Source organism: Schistocerca cancellata, chromosome 2 (genome assembly GCF_023864275.1).
Source record: "Schistocerca cancellata isolate TAMUIC-IGC-003103 chromosome 2, iqSchCanc2.1, whole genome shotgun sequence".
In the NCBI taxonomy this organism is placed as follows: Eukaryota; Metazoa; Arthropoda; class Insecta; order Orthoptera; family Acrididae; genus Schistocerca; species Schistocerca cancellata.
Genome location: NC_064627.1, coordinates 861,099,402 through 861,126,179, shown reverse-complemented (window position 1 = coordinate 861,126,179; position 26,778 = coordinate 861,099,402). Strand labels below are relative to the sequence as shown.

At 38.4% G+C, this 26,778-nt stretch overlaps 1 protein-coding gene across 1 annotated transcript in view; it reads right to left on the bottom strand.

The window, feature by feature from the left end:
* Positions 1-1,745: 1,745 nt before the first annotated feature.
* The window catches only part of LOC126162805 (uncharacterized), a 172,616-nt gene continuing 147,583 nt past the window's right edge, over positions 1,746-26,778 (bottom strand). The window contains exons 8-10 of the mRNA XM_049919545.1: positions 19,091-19,241; positions 10,956-11,122; positions 1,746-2,358 (exon numbers count right to left, since the gene is read on the bottom strand). Of these exons, the coding sequence (XP_049775502.1) occupies positions 2,246-2,358; positions 10,956-11,122; positions 19,091-19,241 (431 nt within the window). The 3' untranslated portion in view covers positions 1,746-2,245. The remainder of the gene's footprint in view (positions 2,359-10,955; positions 11,123-19,090; positions 19,242-26,778) is intronic.

The following is a 26,778-nucleotide window of genomic DNA, read 5'->3' as shown; positions in this document are numbered from 1 at the left end:
ACTATATGGTTATGTTTTTTACTGCTCATAGATGTTCAATGGTAAATTATTGTAGCAGTAAGTGGATGTTCGCCTGCAACCTATTAATGAGGCTTATCGAAAGTTAAACTACAGAGCACTGGCCATATTTTAGTGATTCAAGAATTTCTGTGTAAATTCTAGAACCACTCAGCCTTCTACTGTCTTGAACACACAATATTCTTGATATGGGTGTGGGGTGGTAAAATCCTACCTACTGCGAATCACATGTTTGTGAGTGCAGGTTTAAAATCAGTTGTGGGAAGAAAGAAGATGAGGCAGTAACGGCACCGACAAGTACTTGTCGGGCAATCCATAGACGTTTTAGAGGAAGAACCATGGAGTTTTTATGCAGCTCTGTGCCTATTGTGTCATTGACTATTGTTATGTGAAGAAGAACAGTTGAGAAAGTAATCTTGTGGACTCTTAATCCAGCCTTGTTAGAAGCAAGACCTACTTTATGATTCATGTGAAGTATAGTCATGGTTATTAAGCTGACTCTTTTATAAATGTAATTAAGTTGGATGGAGCGAGTGACTTACTGGAAGTCATATATGTATGTGGAAAGTCAGAATTTTATTCTGTATGGAGTTCTAATATACCATTGGTTGACAAAAAGTAAAGTTCACATATCTACTTATTTCACAAGTAGAGAGAGGCTTAAATATTCCTGTACCTAGCATCATTCTACGGAGAAGAAGTCAAGAGAGTTTTCCAGCAGCCAGCTAGCCAGCAAAGAAGATCGGCTGCGAATGTCAAGTAAGTCACCTCGTATAAAAGAAGAGGGAAGTTTGTACATCTACTTCACACTTTAAATCGGCATCAAAAATATTAGAATATATAATTGTGTATTATAAGTGGGGTAGGGTGGGGGATTGTGAGCAGTGAAACACAACTGTGCACCTGTCGGTAACGTTATCTACAGTAGTCAGTGTTGAAATTACAAACCCCATTTTTCAGCCAGTGTAGCAAAGCAGTATCCCGACACTGAGGACAATCAAGAAAGAAATAAAGCATGTGAACTGTCATAACAAAGTTTGTCCTGCCCTTGTCTTTGGGATACAGTTCCAGTCTCTATAAACTGTCACCAAATCCAAAAAACAACAGAACCGATTCATGCTAAGCCATTGGGTCACATCAGTTTGTGATTGTCCTGCTTCCTTTTTCCTATGATCCTCCACCACAGAGAGGTTGGTAGGCATCTTCTCTGTGCCATACTGCACAGTCTATGACTGTGACCCAGTGATTGTGGATGCGGGACTGCTCAGCAAACACAACATTGGGCTGGTTATCAATTGAACCAGAAAGCCATATTTCTATCTCAGTGGATATGAGTTTCTTGTCTACTGTGACAAATACACCACCTCCATTTCCAATTTGCCTATCCTTTCAATACACACTTAAATTTTCCCCAGAAATCTCACTGCTATCAATTTCAGGTTTCAACCAACTTTCTGTACCTAGTATTATGCGAGCTTCATTGTTTTTATGAGCATTTCAAACTCTGGCAGTTTTTTTCAAATACTACAACAGATTCTTTAGTAATCATAGATGTAGAAAATTGCTTTTTTTCAGTGAGTTGTATCTTTCAAATGACAAAATAGGAATTACTGGTGTCTGATACAGCTTTATTTTTATAATTCGCAGATAATGTCTTACAGTTAGCTTACATTAAGAAGTTATTTTTTGTACTACATAAATAAATACTAGTCAAAATGTGTCACACATATTTACAACCTCAATACTTTCATTTACAGGAAAATAGATCAATAAAAATTCTTGTACTTATTTTCCATATTGCATTTGAAGAATAAATTGTAACAGCAGTAAATCAAAACAATTGCAGTGGTGAAGACTAGATTTAGCATTTACTAAAGATAGCAAAAATAAATAACTTCACAAATATGCTACTATAAGCAAGGAATTTCTTACAGTTCACATGATTCTCTAAAGTCTGATAAAATATAAAATTCAATACGTAACATAGCAAGTGTTCTTGGAATCAAAAAGTTATAGCTAACATTATTGATGGTATAGTAACTGTAACAACTATTCCATTCCTTTCGTTGTTCAGAACTTGTTGTTAAATAAAGTTTGCCCGGAGTTTAGTTTTATTTCTGAGACCTGTTATTTCTTAAAATGTATATGAACTGAGGCATTTATATTACTTAAATAACCCACTGCTAAAACAATTACTTATAGCTCATTGCTGGAACAATTATTCCCGTCACTCACAGGTACCTAGCACCTGGTAATCAATTCTGAATCCACTTTCTGAATTAATAATTTCAAGTTGGTTGTCACTGTTGAAGACAACATAAAATGGACCAGGGGATATGGCTGGAACAACGTGAACTTCAATTAATGAAAAGTAAAATACATTAATTACATAACACTTTAAAAATAAATGTATAATTCAATATTATCATGACAGTGAAATAGGACAAAATCTGTATTTAGAAATGCACAAAGTTTTATTGCCAGCTACTATGGATGAGCCACCTGATCTAGGGAAATCCACATATTCTAAAACAAATTAATTATTATGATTTGAAAACAGAGTTATTTTATCAAGAGTTTAATGTAGCATAGGAGAAACAGATAAGTGTAAGTTGCAGTGAAACTTATCAAAGTCTCTTAATCATTGCAGATGAGTAATGCCATGACTAGCTCTTCTTTCTTTTCTGTACAGGTGGCATCAAGGAGATGTTAAATTTAATCCTAATCTACCCCCAAAGGTTTCCCAGAAGATGGAAATTACACAAATATATTCCACAATGCATCTTCACACAGTAACACATCCTAACCCAGCTAGTCTTTTATCATCTCTCTCTAGCCAGTTATCAAAGCAGTCAATTTCCCTCACAAAGTCTTACTGCTCTCTTCACTGATGCCATAAGTATGATTTTTACTATTGATTCTCAATACTGATGCTGAAGTGGGAAGTTAAAGCAGTTTAGTTTCGTGCCTAGTATGGCTGCACACAAGTAATGAGGCAAAGTGATCTGACAGTTAACAGTCTCCCCAGCATTCAAAAACAATAAGAATGTACTTTTGGTCTGAAATAACTGATTTTTCAGATTTGTTGTAGTGTGCCATCTTTAAAATCAGCTAATTTTGCCTACATAACTTCAATAGTTATGAGAAATTGATCTAAAAACAAATTAGCATATCTAAACTTAATGAAGTATTCAGTATTAATTTAATGGACCTAAAATCATATTAAATTTGGATAAATTACTAACTCACAAATTTATACATGCGCATTCTGTGTAATTTTATTGTACGAGTGTAAATTTGTATGTGTCAGTGATTAATTTTTCCCTATAGCGCTTTTTTTGCCAGGTAATGATACATATGACTGTAGCATATGTAGAATCCGAGTACTGTTTTCATATGAATAGAATTGCAGTGAGACAGCTTTGAATCATGCATTTCAATTTCAATAAACTGTAGAACTGTTTTTGTTTTAAATATCAGTAAGTATCGCTGTGTACTACTCTCACATAAAGCATCATATAGGGTGTTTCCATAAGAGTGTGCAAAAATGTAACCAGACATAGAGAATGCTCCACTGAACAATTTGAGATAGGGAACCTGGGCTCATGGAAGTCCACTTATAATAATAATATAATAATAATAATAATAATAATAATAATACAACAACAAATCTAGAAATTTCTAAGTTACAAACCAAATATGGAGAAATTAAGAGGGTACCATACTTTAAATATTTAGGAGAGATAATTTCTGGAAAATACTCACAACAAGAAAGAATATTAAAAGCTCGTAGGGGTCTAGGGCTGGTCCAAAACATTTACAATAAAAAATGTCTATCTATAAATACAAAAATGAAACATTATAAGTCGGTAATTAAACCAATAATGCTATATGCCAGCAAAACCTTGACACTTAAAAGAAAAACAGATATGGAAAACCTGAAGAAAGAGGAAAGGAAAATCATTAGGAAAATTCTGGGACCAAGATGGACCAAAGAGGGGTATAGATTACAGAAAAATTCTAAAATTGAAGAATATTCTAACATAGAGATAGACATGAGGAAGAGGCGTCTAAAATTCTATGGCCACATAATGAGACTTCCCGATCACAGACTTACAAAAAGAATAGTAAGATATGTAGCATCCCTTGTTAATGGAGGAGATTGGATCAAAAATGTAAAGAAAGATCTGGAATTAGCCAACATTACTACTGAAGACATGAACAAAAGAAACAATTTCAAACTTAAAGTTGACAAATGGGAGGTCAAACCAGAGACAAAAGAGCCGAGAACTGGAACAAAATGGAGCGAAGAAAGAAAAGCTGAATTCTCGCAAAGAATGAAGACCTGGTGGGCAAACAAGAAGAATAAGAAGCCCCAGAAGTGAACCATCTTTACTTAGCGTCTTCCATGTTGGGAGCTTTACGACTAATAATAATAATAATAATAATAATAATAATAAAGATTTTATGGTCTTTAGGCCATTACAGCAATTGACAACGTCAAATGAAGTTACAATTTATAATACAGTGTGATAAGGTATTGACTACTGAAATATTTTAGCTTATATTACAATAAATGTACAGTGGGTCATCTGTTGGATTACTGCATTTTACAGTTCAAGAATTCATTGATATCATAGAACGGGTGGGCAATAAACCATTCATGCAGTCTTTCTTTGAACGTATGTTCAGGAAGATCCTGTATGGCATGTGGCAGCTTATTAAATAGTTTGTGCCCTGTGACTTCATAGCTATTTATTGATTTTGATAGTCTGTGGTAAGGCGTGTATATGTGTTTGATGCTTCTTGTGTTGTAACAAGGTACATTTTCTCTACGTTTCACATCTTGTAGGTTCTTCTTCGTAAAGATTAAGACATTGTATACATAGAGGTTTATTACAGTCATAATTTTTTGTTTGGTAAATAAGGGTTTGCAGTGAGCCTTATGTGAAGAATTTGTAATTATCCTAATGGCTTTCTTCTGCAATAATAGGATGTCATGTATATGACTACAGTTACCCCACAAGATAATGCCATAGGATATTATACTTTGGAAAAATGCAAAATAAGATGATCTGATGTATGTTTCAGGTACACAAGTTCTGAGTTGTCTTAATAAATAAATTACTCTAGATAGCTTACTACTAATATAGTTTACATGTTGGCCCCAAGATAACTTTTCGTCTAAATAAACTCCCAGGAATTTAACGGAACTAGGGTCATCAGATAGTGGCTTGTCTCTTAGAGTGAAGATTATCTGCTGAGTTTTATTTTCATTTAGCAGGAAACCATTTGCTCTGAACCAATATGCTGCATTAGTGAGTGTATTTTCAGCACAGGTTTTAAGATCATTAAGATTGTTACTGCTATGAAGAAAACTCGTATCATCTGCATACACCACAGTGGTGGATGTAATAAACGAGGGGAGGTCATTGATCATTATCAGAAACAGGAAGGGCCCCAGTACAGATCCCTGAGGCACATCTACTTTAACATTTTCTATGTTTGACATTTCCTTACCAACACAAACTACCTGTTTACGGTTGTTGAGGTAAGCTTTTAATAGTCTGAGACTGTTTCCTTTGATGCTGTAGAATTCTAGTTTCTCTAGTAGTGGCGTGTGCTCAACACAGTCGAAGGCCTTGCTTAGGTCACAGAATGAGACCTGAGCAAAGCCTTTGTTCTCAAAAACTTTGAGGATGTAACTGACTACCGTGTTGATTGCATCAATGGTTGACAGATTCTTCCTAAACCCGTATTGTGTAGCATTAATTATTCCTAGATTCTCAAAGTGAGATGATAATTGTTGGTACATGATGCATTCTATTACCTTGGAGAATGCGGGTACTATTGAAATAGGCCTGTAACTAGATGGAGAGTCTGTATCTCCCTTTTTGTATACTGGGACGACCCTAGACAGTTTTAACACATCAGGAAAATATCCCTCAAGTAAGCACTTGTTTATGCAATGGGTTAAAGGGTACAGAATGCAATCACACACTTTTTTTAGCAGGTTGCATGATATGCCGTATATATCTAAGCTATCAGATGATTTCAGTTGTTTTATGACCCCTTGTACATATCTAGGCGTTACTTCGGAGAAGGTTAGCATACTGGTATTTAGTGACTGTCTACCCCAATTTTGGGAGAGTAACTCAGATGGACTAATGTCTGGTTTGATAATTGTGTCTCCTATTTCTTTCACTGAATTAATAAAAAACTCATTGAGTGTTTGTGGTGGGATATTAATTTTGTCTTTTTTAGTATCTGTGGCAGCACTATTAATTACTTTCCAAGCGGTTTTGCATTTATTGGTGGAATTATGTATGCTGTTGGCACTGTAGGTTTTTTTGGCCTGCAGGATGGCTTTTTTGTATTCATTCCTGCATTCCACATAGGCTGATTTGGCTCAGTCAGACTTCATACTATTGTATATGTTGTACAGTAACATAACTTATTTCTTTAGATCTGTCAGCTGTTTAGTGTACCATATATTTTGTCTGTTTTGAGATCTGGATTTGTGGCTGCTGTCCATGATTTTGATTTTCTTTATGGGAATACTATAGTTAAATAGGGTCAAGAATGCATTAAAAAATCTATCAAATATTATATGGCTGGCAGGTCATTACTTGAAGTGTAATGTCGATCGACACTACAATGGCCAAACCAGTCTCTGTCAGCAAGGGAATTACGAAATGTGTTAATTTTATCCTCAGTTACGGGTTGGGACAGGTCTGTTTGCATTGCTCCTATTGATGGGAATTTTACTTGCATAATTTAGAGATACGGAGTCATGGTCAGAGAATGGGAACACTACAACTTCGCATGTGTTTTCAGTGGTCTTGAAGTTTACAAAGATGTTATCTAAACATGCTTTGTTTCTTGTGGGTCTGTTATTAACATGATGTAATTGTATTGTCTTAGTAAGTTTTCCAGATATGCAACACTACCCTTACATTTAGTAACATCAAAATCAGCATTCAAATCACCTCCTATTGCAATATCATAGTGTAGCCATTTAATATTACTTAATTCACTCAATAGCATGCCCATTTTTTCTAAAAATATGTTAATGCTTCCCTTTGGTGATCTGTACATGGATACTACTATTAGATTATGACTATTAATGATTATACCCGTAACTTCAAAGTGCTGTTCATCACACAAGGAATTTAGATCTAGTTTGGTTATTGTACAATTGAGTGACTGGTTGGAATAAATTGCCACACCACCTCTAATGTGCTTTTTCCTACAGTAGCTATTTACTATACTAAAATTGTCAAATTTGGCAACTGCAAGTTCATTCTCATTAGCCCAGTGTTTACTCAGACAAAAAATATCAAACTGGTTATCAAGACCAAACTCATTTATGATAAGTTCTTTATCTTTTAGTCCTTGAACGTTAAGGTAACATATTTTAAGATCCATGTTCTTATTGCTTACACACTGAACACTATGGTGATTGGCTTTCAAACCTTTTTCAGGGCTTATCTTTTGTATTTCTGCCTCTTGTTGCCTTTTACTAAAAAATTGTTCACTTGGAGTGGTAGCACATCCACTGTTGTATGCCTACTCTTCCCTCCTTGTGATGATATTGTAGATGAGGCTGCTACTACAGGAATTGATGGAACTGCTGTTATGGTGTGTGGAGGCACTGTTGTGGCATCTGGTGACTGAGGAGATAAGGCGAACGCTTCTTCTTCTGCTGCTGTTGAATCTTGCTGGTGAAGTGTGATAGGTACTGCTGCTGCTGCTGTAGGCATTGTTGTGGCAACTGGTGAGAGTGGAGATTTGGATGTTGCTACATCTTCTGTTGCTGTTGAATCCTGTAGATGAAGTGTGGTAGGTACTGCTGCTGCAGCATTTGTTATGTGTATAGGTATAATTGCTGCTTCCACCTCTACTTCTACTGCTGCAATAGAAGTAACTATTTCTTCAGGCTCTGCTTGCATCAAGCAAGGAACAGGAAGAGCAGCAATTACTTCTTGGTTGTCAGATGCTTTCAGTATCATGCTGTTTTGGCACAGAATCTTCTTGCCTCTGTTATTAAGGTGCATGCCATGTCTCGTGTAACAGTCTCTTTGCAAGGAGTCCATACTTATAAAATATGCATTTTGGTAGGCCCTGCAAATCTTTGAGTATTGCCTGTTTGCTTTTATGATTTCCATGTTCACACATGACCATTCCGAAAGGTCATGCCTATGTGGAATTCCGACTACAAAAACTGATTTCTCTTGTGTTGAATTTAGTATTGCCTTAAGGTTTCATGTTGCACTGTGGATGTCGTTTTTATATACATTATTGGCTCCAGCTATGACGACAATATGACGATCATTTTCAGTTTCTATGTTTCTAATGAGTTCTTGGATGGGTGCACCTGGTTTGACAATACTAGTTGCTTGTATACAATGACTGTAACGTAGTATTTTTGCGATCTCACATCCCTGGCTATCAGAGAATATTTTCACTTTGAGTTTGTCTTCACGTTTATTGCAGAAGTTTCTGCTCATGTGCTTGTCACTATATAGATTCAGCGTGTTGTTTTCGTCACAGTTTTCCGTGGATTCCACATTTATATCTGAATCTAGTGCATGAAAACGGTTTTTTGTTACCACAGGAATTCTACAGTCACTGTGTTTCACACGACCAACCCTTATTGGCCTAGTAAACATATGTTGCCTTGTTGTTTCTGCCTGTAGGCCTATATCCACTTCAGAGCACTCGTTTATTGTAGGTAGGACACTGAAACTGCTTTTATTGCCGCAGTTCGTTCCATTCGTTGTATTTATCACCTTTTCGCTTCTTTCTTCCGTGATCATGCTAGTCCTGTGCTCCCAGTTCCGTGTTTTACTTGCTTTGGCGATCGGGATATTACGCACCTTTTTCAGTTCGGCATTTTCATTTTCTAAATGCGCAATGTCCCGCCTTAGTACATCTACAATTAACTGCAGGCTTGATACACGTTCATTTAGCTTCACTATTTCACTGTTATAATTTACGTATGTTCCATTTTTCACCACACAACTATAACTTTTGTTCACTTTCTCACTATAAACAACTGTACCGGATGCCATGCTGCATAAGTAGTAAGGAGATATGGAAGTAAACTTGTCTACTGCTTTGTCTAGCATAACTGTTTTCCACCTTATTTACAACTAATGTATGCATGAGTTTACATGTATTGTGTTGTTTATTAACATGTACATTCTTTATTTCCTGCAAGGAAACAAGGAGGATGAGCCTGATTATTAGGAAGTCATGATGTAGGTTTTGTTTACTTGTCCATAAGGTGGCTCTGTTGAATTGTACTTACATTGTCCCATGACAGAGTATACTGTTAATCAACAAGAGACCCATTCATTACTCAGTGCTATTCAGATACATGGAGTACAAAATGGAGGATCAGTACCAGTACATCTTTGTGGAACTCAATGGCATGCACCATGTGTAGGGGAAAGCATATTGCAATGCTCTTGCTGCTGAAAGGCTGTACAGGGAACGATTTCCTAACAGGCGTCATTCATCACCATGAGTGTTATTTCTTTTTCTCTCTATCAATGAAAGCAGGAGACCGGTTCATTTGGAACAAGTGACCTGGCATCTTGAGGACCACTTGCACACCCAATTTTGAAGAGGATGTGCTAGAATGTGTTGCCGCAGAGTACTCATCATATTGCACGTGAAACGGGCACTGCACATACTGGCCTGTGGTGAGTACTCCATGAACAACTACACCCATATCACACGCAATGAGTTCGTGCAATGCTTGTGACTGAGTTTGCACCAAAGATGGCATTGTGTCAGGTGTTGCTCCAACAATGGATTGATCAACCAGATTTCCTGGATTGGAAGGGGAGGTCCTATTCCATGGCCTGTGAGATCACATTTAAATTTAACTAATGTAAATAAAAAAGTACACAGTAATGTGATTTTATTCCTATTATCTCCTTAAGCTGGCTTGTCTGACTCCAGGTTCCCTAACTCAAATCGTTCAGTGTAGCATCCTCTCTGTACTGTTAAATGTTTGCACGCTCTTACAGAAACACCCGGTACAGTTGTTCGTAATATGATCATGATGAGGCTAAATGTTCTGTGGGCTGCTATCATTATTAGGAAATTTCCACATGAGAGGCTACAATTGCATTACATGATTAACTGTAATCTTTAATTAGCTCACCTGTTCAGTATTTCCTACTCCACTCTTAGTACAGAGGACTGAATTGTTGCATTTGCTCCCACTGTCAGTGTCCCATGCAACTGCAGTGGTCTTTGTTTTTTTTTTTTTTTTTCACCTTCCTACAGTGAATCTCTTTCAAATTATAAATGAATTGAATATGAAATGTTTCAATAATGGTAATGCTCTTGAAAAAAATTTTACAGAATTTGAAAACTATACAGAATCTGTGTTAAACAACGGCATAACAACAGTGTGAAAAGGATAGATTGCTACACATCACATAAAGGAGGCCTTTAGTCACAGACAGCCACAACACTAAACTTTAGCTTCCAGACAAAATGCCCTACTTCAGAAGCAGAAAAACACACACACACACACACACACACACACACACACACACACACTTGGCAACTGTCTACAACCCCTATGACCTGATTGCAAGCTTTTTTGTCTTAAAGCTGAAAGCCTAGCACTCTTTCCATTTTGTCATTCTGTGACTCATTGCCTTGTCTATATGGTGAATAGGATATGTATCATATCAGAAATAGCACAAAGGCTATAGTTGCAATGTTAGGCAGGCAAAATGCTTCACTTGATGAGAGAAACCACAAAAAGAGCTATAAGTATTAAATCACAAAAAGAATAAGGGCCTATAAAAATTTTGGATTGTGATTGGGACACACAGAAAAAACAATTTTAAAGCACATGGCATATTAGAAGATACACATGAAATTTCTTAATCTGTGATATTATAACTTACATGTGACAGTCTCCCCAAGGAGAGAATCTCCACAGAACTTGTCTGCTCTTGAAGTACCTTGCCATCTTCCATCAGGAACAAATAGGTAATCAAAATCATTACAAGCATCATCTGTCATGGTGCTACTTGTATTATATCCACCCATATTAAAGGTTTCTGCTGTATGCCTGAAAAATTAGAAACATGTATTCATTTAAAATTTTGTCTTATGTCTTCCGAAAGTTGTTCTTAAATAACCAGAACCTAAACAATAAATACTTTAATAATGAAACATGGTATTGGGAAGTATGTAAATAATGTTAAAGTAAAGAAAACCAGTATTGAGTTATTGACAGGCACGTGAACAAGACTACAAGACTGAAAACATTGTTAGCTTATAAACACACACACACACACACACACACACACACACACACACACGTGTGCACACGCCAACTGAATACTGTACCATGACTGCTGTTCTGCAGCTTGACTAGGGTGGGGAGAGTTGTGTCAGGTGTAGATGTGACCAGAGAAAGGGGAGAGGGTGTTGGAAACAAGGTTAGGGAATGTTGTCTGATGGGTGGGAGGGAGGCAGTACCTGCATAACATTTGGGAAGGAGAAGCAGCAGGTGCTGGGCACTGGCAGTTGCGAGTTCACTCAACACATGAGATGATGATGTGGAGGAGTGGGTTAGGAAAGGGGGGATGACAGAACAGAGGAATATGAGGAAGAGGGTGTGAGTGCAGGTTGGAGATCTTAGGATCCTGGGGCAGGATGGAGATGGGTGTGGGGCAGGGGGGCAGATTGAAGCCAGGAGGATTATCATAATGAAGGATGTATTGCAATGACAACTCCCATCTACATAGTTTAAATAACATGATGTATGGGGGAGGGGTCATATCTCAGTTCACCACCAATGTCAGACACATAAAGGGTGCTGACAGTATAGTTGCTGATTTCCTTTCACGAGTCGACGCCATTCATTCACTGTTAGACCTCTCTGAACTGCCTAACTTCCAACCCACCGACAAGGATACACAAAACCTGATTTCAGACTCTACTTCTTCAATACACTTCGTCCGCACCACCTTCCCTGGCATTTCTGGTGAGATCTAGTGCGACGACAGTATGGGCACATTATGCCCCCTCATACCAACCAAGCTCTGTCAAGCTGTCTTCAACGCACTGCATAATTTAGCCCACCCCAGTGTTCGTGCGGCCGCCTGCCGTGTGGAGTGCTTTGTGTGGAGAAATTTCAACAAGGACTACCAGCAATGGGCACACTCCTGCATCGCATGCCAATGCTGCAAAGTACACAAGCACACTTCACCCCCCTCTGCATCTTTTCAATCCCTCCTGGGATTTTCCAGCATATTCATACTGACATTGTCGGCCCTCTCCCCCCCTCTAACAGCTTTCGTTATGTTCTCTCATCTATCGACCAAACAACTCGCTGGGTCGAGGCTGTCCCCCTCCCCAAAATTATGGCAGAAACTGTTGCTCGAGCTTACGTTGAGTCATGGGTATCGCGTTTCGGATGTCCAGCTATCACCACGACTGACCAGGGCAGACAATTCGAGATGTCAACGAGAGATGTCAAATGTTCAACGAGATTTGTAACATTTGTGGCATTCGGCACATCCATACCACAGCATATCACCCGCAAAGTAACTGGCTAGTTGAGCGCTGGCACCGCAATTTCAAGGTGGCTCTTCGATGCCATTACTCTCTATGGATGGAGGCCCTTCCCCTTGTGCTACTCGGCATTCGTGCGATCTATAAGGAAGACCTGAAAGGCACAATAGCTGAGTTCGTATACGACCAGAACATTGTTCTCCCTGGTGAACTTGTGAGCCCTTCTGCTTCTCTCCCTCAGTCTGACTTACCTTCCTTCGTGGACCGCGTCAGACACCACTTCATCAACCTCCACATCCCTCCACCCGCCAGCCATTCCTGCCCTAAGGTTCACGTCCCGAAATCTCTGAACAATTGTGAGTATGTCATGCTCTGAGATGACACTGTCCGTGCTCCCCTCCAACCTCCATATACCGGCTCGTACCGAGTTCTCCGGCGCTCAGCCAACACCCATGACATCCAGATGAAAGATTCAGCTGTCACAGTCTCTCTCAACAGACTTAAGCCTGTTCATGTCAAGCCTTCTTCTACACCCCTTCAGGCCACAACCACGCCACTCACTGTCGTGGCTCACGATGCTCCGACCACTCCCTCCACGTCGGACTTACACAGTCAATCGAGTGACTTCCAGCTCCAATAGTCGAGCTCTCCTCTGACCTCGCCCCATACATTGGTCTAACGCACTTCATCAGGTGACCACATGCTCCCGATGTCGAGCTTACCTACGATCATGCCCTCGCTGCTGGGTCCTTCGCCGGTCCCTTCAACCTCTCCCCCGTCGCCTGCCTCGCCCTGTCGAGGTTTTTCATACCCCCCCATCTTGAATGTGCCTTCACTCAAGGAGTTTGTGCGTGTCCCCCCGGACATAATGCATGACATCTCAATAATACTGTGCGATTATACACTGTTTGTCATGTGTTTCCCTTCATCCAGTGCTCATGACACAACCTCCGCCATTCCCTGCCACCTAGTGAAATGTGTTCCCCTTTCGCCCGACGTCGACCTGGACATGCTTCGTGTGTTCGCCACACCCACCGGAGACATCGTCATCATCACTCTGTTCCACCCACAAACCGCCGGCCTACCTGTCACCGCACGACCAGCATGCTCAGTATAACGCCCAGCTCGCTTCAACGACTTCCAGGTTCAGTGGCCGAACCTTCCTTCATGACATCTACCCACACAGCTCCCCAACGATGATGTCGAGCTGACTGTGGTCCGGCTCCCATGGACCACCCCTGCTGACGCCATAGTCACCCCCCCGCCCCGGCCTCTCAAGAGCACTCCGTACAGCGGGGCGGGCTATGTGGCGCCGATGGGGTCAACACCAGCATCTATCTGAGTATCGTCTTTGAACTAAGCTAAACATTATCTTTGTGCAGTTCTGCCATGTCAGTTCTTTGTAAGCCTTTGATGTGTTTAGGTGAATAAACGAACTACTGCAAAATGGGAGTGTTGTTTATTGTAACCAACTCAAACTTGCCCCTCACCTGTTTAACTATAATCTGAATATAAATTGCACCTCCATTGGCCCAGCAATTACTTCTACAGGTATATCCTGCAAACCATCGTGATATACACTGCAGAGAGTACTTTCCACTGGCATTCAGCTATACAAATAAATATAAGTTTTTTGGGAATAATTGTGGATGAACACCTGTCATTGAAGGAGCATTTAAATCATATTTGTAAGAAAGTCAGTACAGATATGTACTAACATAAAATGGGTATCAGCTTTCCTGGATCACAATACCTTACAGCAATACTACGTCAGATTGCTATATCTGCATCTTTAGTATAGTATGGAGATACACAGTGGCACATCAGCAGTCTATACCGAAAGACTTTTTAGACAAAACAGGCAACAGCTAAGCTAAACATGAGAGCCTTGTAGAGAAGTTTTAAGAAAATATAAAATACTTAAAATCTATTTCCCTGTACCTCCAAGAAAGCAGTCATTTTTGTGAAACTAAATTCAGAACATAATGTAATGAACAGTAATGTATATAACAATATTGTGAAAAAAAAAGTTGCTACTCACCATAAAGTGGAGATGCTGAGTTGTAGATAGGTACAACAAAAAAACTGTCACAAATATAGCTTTTGGCCAGTAAGGCCTTCGTCAAGATTAGATGACAAACACGCACCAACACACACTCATGCAACTCACACACACAAGACTGTAGTCTTGGGCAACTGAGGCCACACACAATATATATAAACTACAGTGAATGAGGTGTGGGGAGGGGAGGGGAGGGGAGGGGAGGGGGAGGGGGATGGGGAGGGGAAGGGGGAGGGGGAAGGGGAGGGGTAGGTGGAGGGGAAGGGGGAGGGGTGGAGGGTCTTTCACTGAACTATAAGTAAGTTAGTTATAAGGTACAGTACTGACATTTGGGGAAATTTTAGCAACTTAACGTGCATACTAAAATTATAAAAAGGAATTATTAGAAGTGTGTGATATGCATCCAAGGAAGTCAAAAAGTCCACTGTTTAAAATTTTGAAACTAAGTGTCCTGACAATATATCTTTGATATTATCATTTTTGCCTTTATAATTATGCAAGGAGAACTGCTTTGATCACACTTATAATGCAAGAACAAAGAAAATTGTGTGCTTCCTGCTTATCATTTAAACTTATATGCTCAGAATCTACATTATATGGGAATGAAAATTTACAATAGACTAAAAGCCAGGAACGTTCTGAGCATGAACTTAAATTTACTGAAAAGTGATGCTACTAATCAGTTGAAGATTTGATGAATGATAAACTGAATATTTGAGCAGGATGTAGCCTATCAATTGTCTTGTTATATGAATATGAAAAGGTATCTTTTCACAAAAAGTTAAATTAATGTTTAAATACAACTCCATATAATTATCTCTAGTTTTATGTCAGTGAAATTGTTTTAACTATGTTTTGATGTGTCTCCTGTACTCTAATCAAATTATTAGCATATGTATGTTATGAGATGAATAAATCATAATTCACAATAAACAGGCTGCAGACCACAGTCCCCATACAACAAGGACTATTTTCTTCCAGAAATAATATACTGCCAATCTGTTGCAAAATTATTTAAATCCCTTTACTGTGGTTTCAATGATTATAAAAATGTCTTCTTCAGAAGGAAACACTGACAAATGGGTTACAAGTTGTGCCTGAGGTATATTAAAATATAGCCAAAAGGCATCATTCATGTAGTTTAACATAAGTCTGCCACAACATGTAACCCAGTTGTCAATATTTCCTTCTAAAGAAAACGTTTTATAGATATTCAACCTAAGGTAAAGGCATTTAAATACATCTTCCATTTCCAGAAGAAGATTTCATCTTACAGTTGCTGCTCCAGCCATGTACAAAATTTCAGAGGCAATTTGCTGTAATAGAGTACACAAGATTTTAAGAAAGCAAAATAAAACATGTTAAAGAATAGGCCTAAACTGAAAGTTCCGGGCAGATAACCATGTGCATTAGCACAGTGCTTCTGGGATCTGGGTATGCACAGCTCCAGATCGAATCTGCGCAGCGGATTAATGATGAGGCCTGTTATGCAGGCCAGACTGGTTGTGGTTTTTAGGCAGTTTCCCACATACAACTGAGTGGGTACTGGGTTCATGTCATGCCTGTGTCCCATCTCAGTGACACAATTTGCAAATACTTAGAAAAATGTTCACACACTTTCACATGGGATAATGCAAGATGCAGACAGGTGGGGCACACAAATTCTGTCCCAGCAGGAAAGTGGTGGGGACAGAAAGTGTATCTAGGTATCCTCTACCACTAACATTTGCCAAATCCAGAAATGAACATGCTGACTCAGTAAAAAAAGGATAGAAATTAATTTATGTGCTTATTAACAGAGAGGTGCTTGTATGGAATAGCATATTTCAAACTGTAATAATGTACCATCAAATTACTACTAGTGTATATAACTGTGATCTTATTTTTGTAACAGAAAACAGTAAATTTATAATCTTCATCTTTTATATCAATGCAAGTATTTATCTTTTACTGGTAAGAGACATATAATTAGTACAAACTTGTATCTCATTACAGACAAGGACAGGTGGTAGAAGATGAGTTCTGAAATTCTCCCACTAGGTGTTTCCGTTAAACATCGTTTTGTTTCAAATGTCAAGCCAAATCCCTTTCAACCATCTAATTTCCAAACTGTTATTTTATTGGGATACCAGTTTCAGTGATGTATTATACCATCTTGTGGCCTCCTGACTAATGTGTAGGAAGATTCCAAACTCAGTTCTGGTCATAATAGGAGCCAGCATTCAAAGACTGATATCTGCAGAATGCTGGCCCATGTTTTGACTGGAACTGAGGTTGGATCTTCCTACATGTCAGTCAAGTGGCCGGAAGATGGCGTAACATATTGCCAAAACTGGTAGCCCAATAAAATAACAAATGACCTGTATGGGAAGTTTTCACATTGTTGGTCCATTAGGGACAGTGTCAATTAGAGCCTACATTATTTCACTGTGCAAAAGTATTTAATTGTAATTTTTTTTGTCCAGTTTTCTAAAATCACTATGTCACTCAACATTGTGACTGTGCTTATGATACTTAGGTTGATAATCCTTTGCCGCACTAACATATTGTTAATTATTCCATCAAGTGTATGATTACTGCCAGAAAACTTGATGGTAAAAACTTTAACAAAATGCAATATGTATCTTTTCATTATATGCATACGACAGAGATTTGTGAAACCTGGATTGGCAATTGCGACAAATATATGAAAAGTGGAAGTAAAATTGATTGATATTCAATGTCATATACTGTGTGGGCTGGATCATTTGAAGTACCTTTGTTGCCACTGACAGTTTTCAGCCTTTTGCAATGATCAAGAGGATAAGTGTGACATACTGAGAGTACCAAAGCAGGTAAAGTGGATTAGCTATATATAGTGCCCTGTCAGGTGAGGAGTTGTTCAACCTCGGCATAACTGACAAGAACTCACAAATTTTTCGGGATAATGTGTCCAATGGTCTGTTGAACAGTGAACGGTCTTTCTGTGTGGAACCCCACTACATTGAGTGCACAATTGTGTGAAGACTGTTACAACATGACACAGTAACTATGAACTAAAGAAACATGTGACAAAGTGAAAGACAGTAATAGTGATAATTAGGAGTGAGAGACAGTGGACAGGGACAATGACGATAAGACTTAGTAGTTCAGGTGGCTGAACTAGACAGAAAGAGTGAATAAATGACAGTGCACAGTTTATGGGAGTAACATTGATATGGTACTGCAGTTCATGACAAAACTCAGTCTTCACGTAGAAGCTGCCGTTAAGAAACCCAGTGCTTGCAGCCAATCAGTGTATGAGTTCAACCAATGTCACTTCCTGGAGCAAAGCAGGCAACTGGAAATCAGCATGCAGCAAATCTGGATGTAATCTATAAATGAAGCTGAAGTGATGCAGGCAGATGAGTGGGGTTCCAGCAGATGATGGTATTGACAGCAACAATACCATACCTCCCCGACAAAACAAGATAAAGTGGATTAGTTACAGTGTCCCTTGACTTCCAGAATGGACAAAAGCACTGAAAAAATCTGTGTTTCAATCATGTTTGTTAAGAATAGGACTATCAATGAACTGGTGGAAATGACTGAAATATCCTTGAGTTCATACCAAAGAATTTTGACTGAAAATCTGAAGATGAAACATGTTGCAGCAAAATTCATTCTGTGTGTTCTTTCTGATGATCAGATCGACAATTGTTTGTGCATGTGCTGGAAGTGAAAGAACAGTCAGAAACTGATCCAGGTTATGGATACAACCCAAAAACCAAGCAACAATTCAGCCAGTGGAAGACTCCCGTATCATCAAAGCCAAAGGAACCAAGGCAGATAAGATTCAATGTGAAGACAATGCCTGTTTGTTTCTACATTGAGGGGATCATCCACCATGACTTTGTTCTCAGGTTACCACAGTCAACCATTTCAAGACATAGAAGAAGTGGTGGAGGGGAGGGGCATATCTTCAGATCAGTTTAAAAACTGCTTCCACCAATGGAAAAAATGTGGAGAATGTGTATTACGTCTGAAGGACACTATTTTGAAGGTGTTGAAGTTCTGAAAATGTCCCATCAAATACATAATTTTTTGTAGAACAGTTTTCACTATTTTTGGGTCCCCCCTTTCACCCCCCCTCCCCCTCCGCCCATATGCAAACTAAAGCTGTGACAATGTATGAAAATTGATTGTTATATGGACAGCAAATAAAAAATAATAAAATAACATGCATCATGAAATAGAACATTAATAAATAATCTTAAACCAATTATTTCACGATATTATTTTTTAATCACCTGTAATCTGCAGTTTCAGATTTTCAGTATTAATCTGCTCTATTTGAGGAAAATACGCCGGGAGAAACTGAAGAATCACAATGCATCTGTGTTTTCTTATCTTTGTGCTTTGTAATATATTCAATAGTAGTTAAAATGAAACATTTTTGTAATTACAATTGTGTGTGTCTGACAGGTTGTTACTTACTGTATTCCACAAGCATCAGGTGTTCTCCGGAAGCATATTGCATAGTGCATGTTTGCTATGTACTGTGAATCAAGTGAGCCTGGAGTGTTATAGTTAAATGACATGTAAGTGCCTCTTCGTTCAGGATAATACTGCAGACAGCCTGGAGGTGCTGCAAAAATACTTTTGCATAGTAATGCAGTTAAAATAATTCCCAGTTCCACAAAAAGAAATCAGATATTTAAAAAATAAGAACAAAATCTGCAGCAAAGATTTAAAATAAAATCAAACATAAAGCTATAAATCAATTACAGTGGTAGTCCACATATAATGTAAAAGTAATTTAATGTGTCATAAAATGTATTACTCCTTAATTTACCTATACGAGTGAGGAGAACTGGCTTTCAAGTGTGTACACACTCAAATCATATTATTACAAACATCTGCTGATATCCAAAGTAACTGATATTTTTGCTGCACACAACACTCATTCATTCATTTTCCTTATCAATCTTCTATACATATGTAAACTGAAGTCACCTGCCGTTATTATGTCTGTATGCTCAGGCTTGTCTCAGGAAATAATGTAGGGATTTTGATATGGTTCTCAGTACCAGACTGATTTACAAGGAATGTTTGTGTATATAATTTATAAATATTTTGTGCAAATTAACTGAATGAAAATGAATTATTGAAGATGAAATATTTTTAAAAGTTTATACCAAAGCTGCTAATTACTATTTATTGGTGGACAAGTTTTGGACTTTGCCCATTTTCACAAGCCATGTATTTTGTATTTTGGATATATTTAATGTGGACAGTTCTGTCTGGGTCATCACAGTGTGTGAGTACTCTAGGCCAATAAAGGGTTTATTACAAAGCTAGCAAGTTTTCTTTCTATTTTGGGTGTATCTGTTGACAACTCAATGTTTCTGCTGTTTGGTGAGTGGTCTTCTTTACTCCTAAATTATTTACATTCTGCCAGAACTTTCCTTACTATATTTTCATCTTTAACATCATATTATATTAAGAGTATATCATTTATCTTTAGTCAGTTAATGAAACTGCTCGATGGTATGAGGCATTATTACCAACAGAGAGATGGGGGTAGCATTATGCAGTATATTAATAATTTTTACTAACATCAAGCACTACATGGATTTGAAGGCAAGTTGGTGTGAAGGAGTATTTTCAATTGATATTGACATGTTTCTTCGGAAGGGCATTACCACCAGCATTTTAGATTAGGTGCTCTACATCAAATTCCACAGATCTGCCCTAGTACCCTTCTGCATTCTTTAAGCATTCTGTATGTTGTTTCGAGCAGGTGGGACATTCTATTATTCCAACAACTCATAACATTAGGCGAGATCTATACATTCTGTATTTTCAATATAGAAGATAGTGGGTACACCATCCAGTCTCATGAACTTTCCTTTAACAAATACTTTCACTTGTTTTTCAATTCCATGTTCACTTATTTTTATATCTATAATTTTTGTACCCTTGTAGCAAGCTTAAGAACAGTGTTACAATCTTCTTTTGTGAAGCAATTCTAGGAGACACAATTTTCAATTTTAGCCTTCCTTTTATCATCTTGCATTTACTGTACCTATCTCCTTCTTTTAGTTTACTGTGTATTATCCTGGTATCAGGCCATTCTATTCCATCTCGCATGTCCTTCATTTACATTAGCTTGTCAGCCAAGATACTTTTGACTTTTGACAAGTAAAAAAACTAACAAAGTTTCATACTTTAGAGATCCCAGCAGAATGTGATGAGTTGTACTTGTTATTCCACAGGTGCAGCTGTATGATGCTCTTCTTTTAATTCTACGCAGGAATACCATGTACCGGCATAAAATGACTTAATAAGATTCCATCTGATTTCCATATGTATCTATGCCCATGGTCTCTGCAGTGCTTTCCATAACTAATGAAGGGTGTGTGGTGGAGGAGTCACTCAGTAACTGGAGTGGTTCCACTGATGTACAATGGATTAAAATTAATGGAGCATAGGGACTGCAGAAGCACTTCAAAACTTCAGGCATCCACAACTAGCCATTTGCATATGCTCCTGACCAAGATGAGAAAAGTGTTGTAAGATGGTTTTTCAGCTAAATCTAAAGTACCTTCTAACTGATCAGCCAGACATTATGACTACCTACCTAATACCCAGTATGTTCACCTTTGACACAGATAACAGCAGCAATATGTTGTGGCATGGAAGCAATGAGGCCTTGATAGGTTGCTGAAGGGAGTTGGCACCACACCACACCTGCATCTGCGAGTCACCTAATTCCCACAAATTCTGGAGAGGGGGGTGATGAGTTCTGATGCCAAGTTCAATCAGATACCAGTAGTGTTTGGTCGAGTTCAGATATGGTGATCTGGGGGGCCAGCACATCAATTGGAACTCACCACTGTGTTCCTTGAATCACTCTACCATGCTCCTGGCCTTGTGACATGGCACATTAGCTTGTTGAAAAATGCCACTGCCATCATCATGAAGGGGTGGTGTACATGGTCTCCAACCAGCGTACATGTCCACGTGAATGTTCTTCTGAGCATACTGGAGCCACCGCCAGCTTATCTTCATCCCACAGTACAGGTGTCAAGGAGCTGTTCCCTTGGAAGACAACAGATTCATGCCCTCCCATTGGCATAATGAAGAGGTAACAGGATTCACCAGATTATGCACTGCTCTGCCACTGCTACATCCAGTGCTGATGGTCATGTGTTCATTTCAGTTGTAGTTTGTTGGTGATGTTGTGGTGTTAACATTGGCAGAGGCATGGGTTGTAGGCTGTGGAGGCTCATCTTCAGGAGTGTTTGGTGTACTGTGTGTTCAGACATACTTGTACTCTGCCAAACATTAAAGTCCTATGTTAGTTCTGCCACAGTTCACTGCCTGTCCTGTTTTACCAGTCTGCCTAGCTACAACTTCCAACATCTGTAATGAGAGGTGGCTGCACAATCCCATGACATCTGGTTGTGGTCTCACTTTGATTTCGACATGTGTTGAAGACACTCACCACAGCCCTCCTTGAACATCCAATGCTTATGATGACCCTCCAGGTCATCATGATCTGCCATTGGCCAAACTCAAATAGATGGCATGCCTTCCCCATTCTACACACATGCAACCTGCTCACTGATAATACATGCATCATGCATGTGTCTGACTAGCAATCATTACTTGCCAGGTGATGCTCCTATTACCTGGAAAGTATTACATCAACAGTAGGTTGATCCTAGAAAATGCTATAAAATATTCTCCTAGTCATAAAGCTGTCCTCTTTGCTTTCTGTAACAAAGTGTCCATTGCCCAACATTTTTCATGAGACATGCTGAAGTCCATCCAAATAGTAAAGCAATAAATTCGTCGCATCAGAATAAGCTACATATCTGCAGCCAGCTGTAGATCAGCTTCAATACTATCAGCATATTCAGGTCTTTTCCATTGATGGCCCATATTTGGAATGTCTGCAGTTCACAACTAAATAATCAGAATGTGATCCAATGAATATTGTTATTAATAAACTGAGACATGGATGAACTAGCCTACAACAAATTCTTATGACTGAAGTTTGACAAAAAAATTGAGCTGGGCTCACACTGTGCACCTAGCAAATAAAGGAAGCAGCTTCGATTAATTAATTCACACATCAAGCACCATAAATCCCACCATGAAGAAATGCCATAATGGATGTGAAACAATTCAAGTTATATATTAACAAGCAGAAGCAGCCACTACAAACTAAATCTATAATGTATACCACCAACAACTTATATCTACTGTTAATCTATTCATACTGATAACTATTGACATTTCTTCTAAACTACTTTATGACTTACATGTTTAGGAGAAAAAGAGATTGTTTCAAAATAATGATAATAATAACAATATATAGTCACTGCTCCCCCTTTGTACTACTTAATCTGCTTATTGTAATCAGGCCTTGGCCTCCTCCTAATTTTACCCCTCAGATTTCTCTCTATTACCAAACTCGCCATTCCTTGATGAGTCAACAAGTGTCCTATCAACTAATCCTTTCTTTAAGTCAAGTTTGCCATAACTGTCTTTCCTCCACAGTTCAATTCAGTACATCTGCTTTAGTTATTGATGTGCATATCAAAGCTTCAGCATTCACATGTAGTGCCAAATTCCAAAAATTTCTATTTCCTTCTTGACTGTATTGGTTATCGCCCACATTTCACTTGGATAGAGTTTTAGAAAAGACTTCCTAACACCTAAATTTATGTGTGATGTTAAAATATTTGTCTTTTTCACAGACAAATTCCTTATATTTAAACAAATCCAACTATCATCAGCTCTCTTGCTGTCTAAATATCAAAGTGTCTGTAGTACTCCTACTGTCTCATCTCCCAATGTAGTTTTCTAAGCACTGTGTGACATTATTTTACTACATTCCATTACTTCTATTTTACTTTTATTGATGTCCATCTTATAACTTGACATTGTCAATTCCACATAAATTATCTTCCAAGTAGATATGCTGAATAATCAGGTCTTCTACCAGTTTTTCATGCCATTCTTACATGATATTTTGATGGCATGACTTGCTATCTTCTTCATGTGCTCCCTGAGGCTAATCAGCCACCTCACCAAAATATTATGCAAGAACATTGTGAACAACCAGCGGAACACCTGATTATTCAATATGTCAGCATATCACTGGGAAAGCCTGAAGAATTACATCTTCCAAGTATTTTGTCATCTCTGGCAGAATTACAATGTCCATGTAAATCCTGAAGTTTTAATTTCTTCTCCCTGAACTTAAATTATCTTTTGAAATTCCTCCAAAGTTTTCATCACAGTATGCTTAATGTACAGCTTAATAACATCTTGAATGGGACATTCTTCTGTAACACCACATCTCATTTATTCACTTCTTCTTGCCTCCACTGTGTGGCATCAATATTTCACTTATATATTCACTAGACTCCAGATAAAAACTTGTCTTTCTCTGAAACGTTTTTCTTACCACTGACAGTTTACATTTTATATTCTCTCTATATCAGCCATTATCCACTATCTTGCAGCCAAAATAGCAAAACTTGTCTACTACTTTTAATGTATAATTTCCTTAATATCACCTGTCTTAAATTTACTACACTTCAATACCCAGGTTTAATTTTTGTTGATGTTCATCTTATAACCTGTTCAGACGAATTCTGGGCAACCATCTTGACATAATTTAGTTCATCCCACAACATTTCAACTGGGTACCTGCCAATCATCTTCAGGTGAGCCATTAAAGACTAATGAAGATTTGTTCCATTCTGCAACATATATTGGGCCACTAGTATTCCACGCATGCATCAAAATCTAGTTGACAGATGGATCACACTTCCCGGTGGCAGTGCCTCACTAGTGGAACCTCAGAATTCAGCTGTCCTCTGCACTACCGCTCACAATGGTCATTGGCACATGCTGTTGTCTTTGATTAAAACAAATCATGGAGATGATGGGATTCCATGCACTGTCCAGCAGGTAGTGTTTGTTGTATTTCCATGGATTTTTTTTTAATGGAGTCCCAAAAAGATGTTGCTGTGGTCAGAATCATAGTTATTTCATACTCCATCATCCAGTGGAAATACTGCATTAGGCAATAGCAGACTTACTTGGTTGCTAAAGGTGAAATCGTTGATGTTCAGTGCAGCATTCTTTCACAGTGTGTGTAGCCTATCCTAAGTAAGCCATACCACAATGACGAGATATTTTGTGATTTCTGGCCTTCTGGAATAATGAGTTTTCCTTCACTGATCACAAAAAGGTCTGCAATCTTGGATGTTGGACAGAAAATCACTTTCATCTGAAATTTACATATAATTCTTGTTATTTTAAACAAAATGTTGACCACAAAGAAAGCTAGCAATTTTGACAGTGTTTTCTCCTCTTTGTCCATTTCCTGATCCTTGGTCTTAAATGACAGTGTCCTGTTAATTTACTGAGTGGTATATTTACTTTTCTCCTGTGCACTGTATTTAGGTAGGTGAGGTCTTCAGGCATGCTATCTTGATCCAAGATAATGTAATCTCTACATGTGAAGGTCTTAAGCACATTCATAGTTTGCAATGAGTGATGAAAACTTGATGCTTGCAAATACAAATCAGTATGAGTGGGCTTATGATAAACTGAATGTTCCAAGAGAGCCAACATTCTTTTGTGTAACCAAGAGATACAAGAAAAGCAGCCAACGATCTTTCTCTATTTCCATAGTGAACTGGATGTTGTTATGAATGGAGCTGAGGTGGTGAATAAACTCCATCAATTTATTTTCTACATGAGGCCACACTATGAAAGTGCCATCCACATACCTCCAAAATACAAATGCTTTAAAGGGAGCTGATTCAAGTGCTCTCTGCTCGAAATCCTCCATGAAAAGGTTGGTTGCCCATGGAGACAGAAGGCTGCCTATGATGATGCCGTCAGTCTGTTCCAAATATTCTTGGTTTAACATAAAACAGGTTGAGAATAGAGTATGCCACAACAAAGCAGTGATGTCCATCTGAAACTTTTTACCAATTAGTGCCAAAGGATCTGAAAGAGAGACCTTTCTAAAAAGTGATAGCACATCAAAGCTAACCAAACTGTCAGAACCACTTAGGTAGAGAGCCCCAGTCTATTGATGAAGTCAGCTGAGTTATGGATGTGATTTGAGCATTTGCCCACCAATGGTCTCAGCTAAGAAGTGGGATGTTTGGCTAGATCATATGTAAGAGTTCCAATTGTTCACTGCCACATGTAATGGAACACTTTCCTTATGAATTTTTGGAAGGCCACACAGTCTTGGTGAAACACAACTATGTGGTCTTAACCTCTTAATGGTCTGTGGAGGTAAGGAGGATGAATTCAGCAGTGCAGAAGTTTTTCATTGCACATGTCCTGCAGGGTTGTAATCAATCCTCCATTAGGTATAGTCACTTAGCAGACCATACATCTTACCATCACACGCACTACGAGGTAACAAAATAGTTGTTTACCCTTGTCACCCTTCGCTACCATTACATCAGGATCCTTTCATAGATTTCATAGAGCAGCCCCTTTCTTCAGAGGTTATGTTACTACACTGAGAAGGAGCTTTCAAAAGAGCATGACAAGTTTCTCTTCTTATTTCTTCTGCAGCATCTGAAGAAAGGTGTCATATGGTTTCTTCAGCACCACTCACAAAACTTATTTAAGGTGGTGCTGTATGTTTAGGTGCAGATTCCTTTACTTAATTCAGACAGCATTGCATCATCCAACTTTTTATCCATGAAATTGACAGTGGTACATCATGCAGTTACCTCTTGCAGTAATGACTGCTGTGGTAACAAATGGTCAAATTTTGACAACTGCCAGAAACTTGTATCCTTACGGACTAAATTGAACTTGGTTGCAGTCACTCCATCAACCCAATCTCATAATAGAGGAGAAAATGTGTTGCAACTTTTAGATGCAATTGCTACAATTCTTCTGAAACAACATCCAGTCTTCTTCTTGTTTAGCAAATCCACTCTTTGACAACAGAGTATGATAGAACTATGATTCTGACCACAGCAGTGTCTTTTCAGGACTCCATTATCAAAGAATCCATGGAAATATTCCTGGCCAGAAAACTGATGAACCTTGATAGTGACTACCAATTGGACAGTGCATGGAACCCCATCATCCTTGTGATTTGTTCTAATAAAAAATGACAG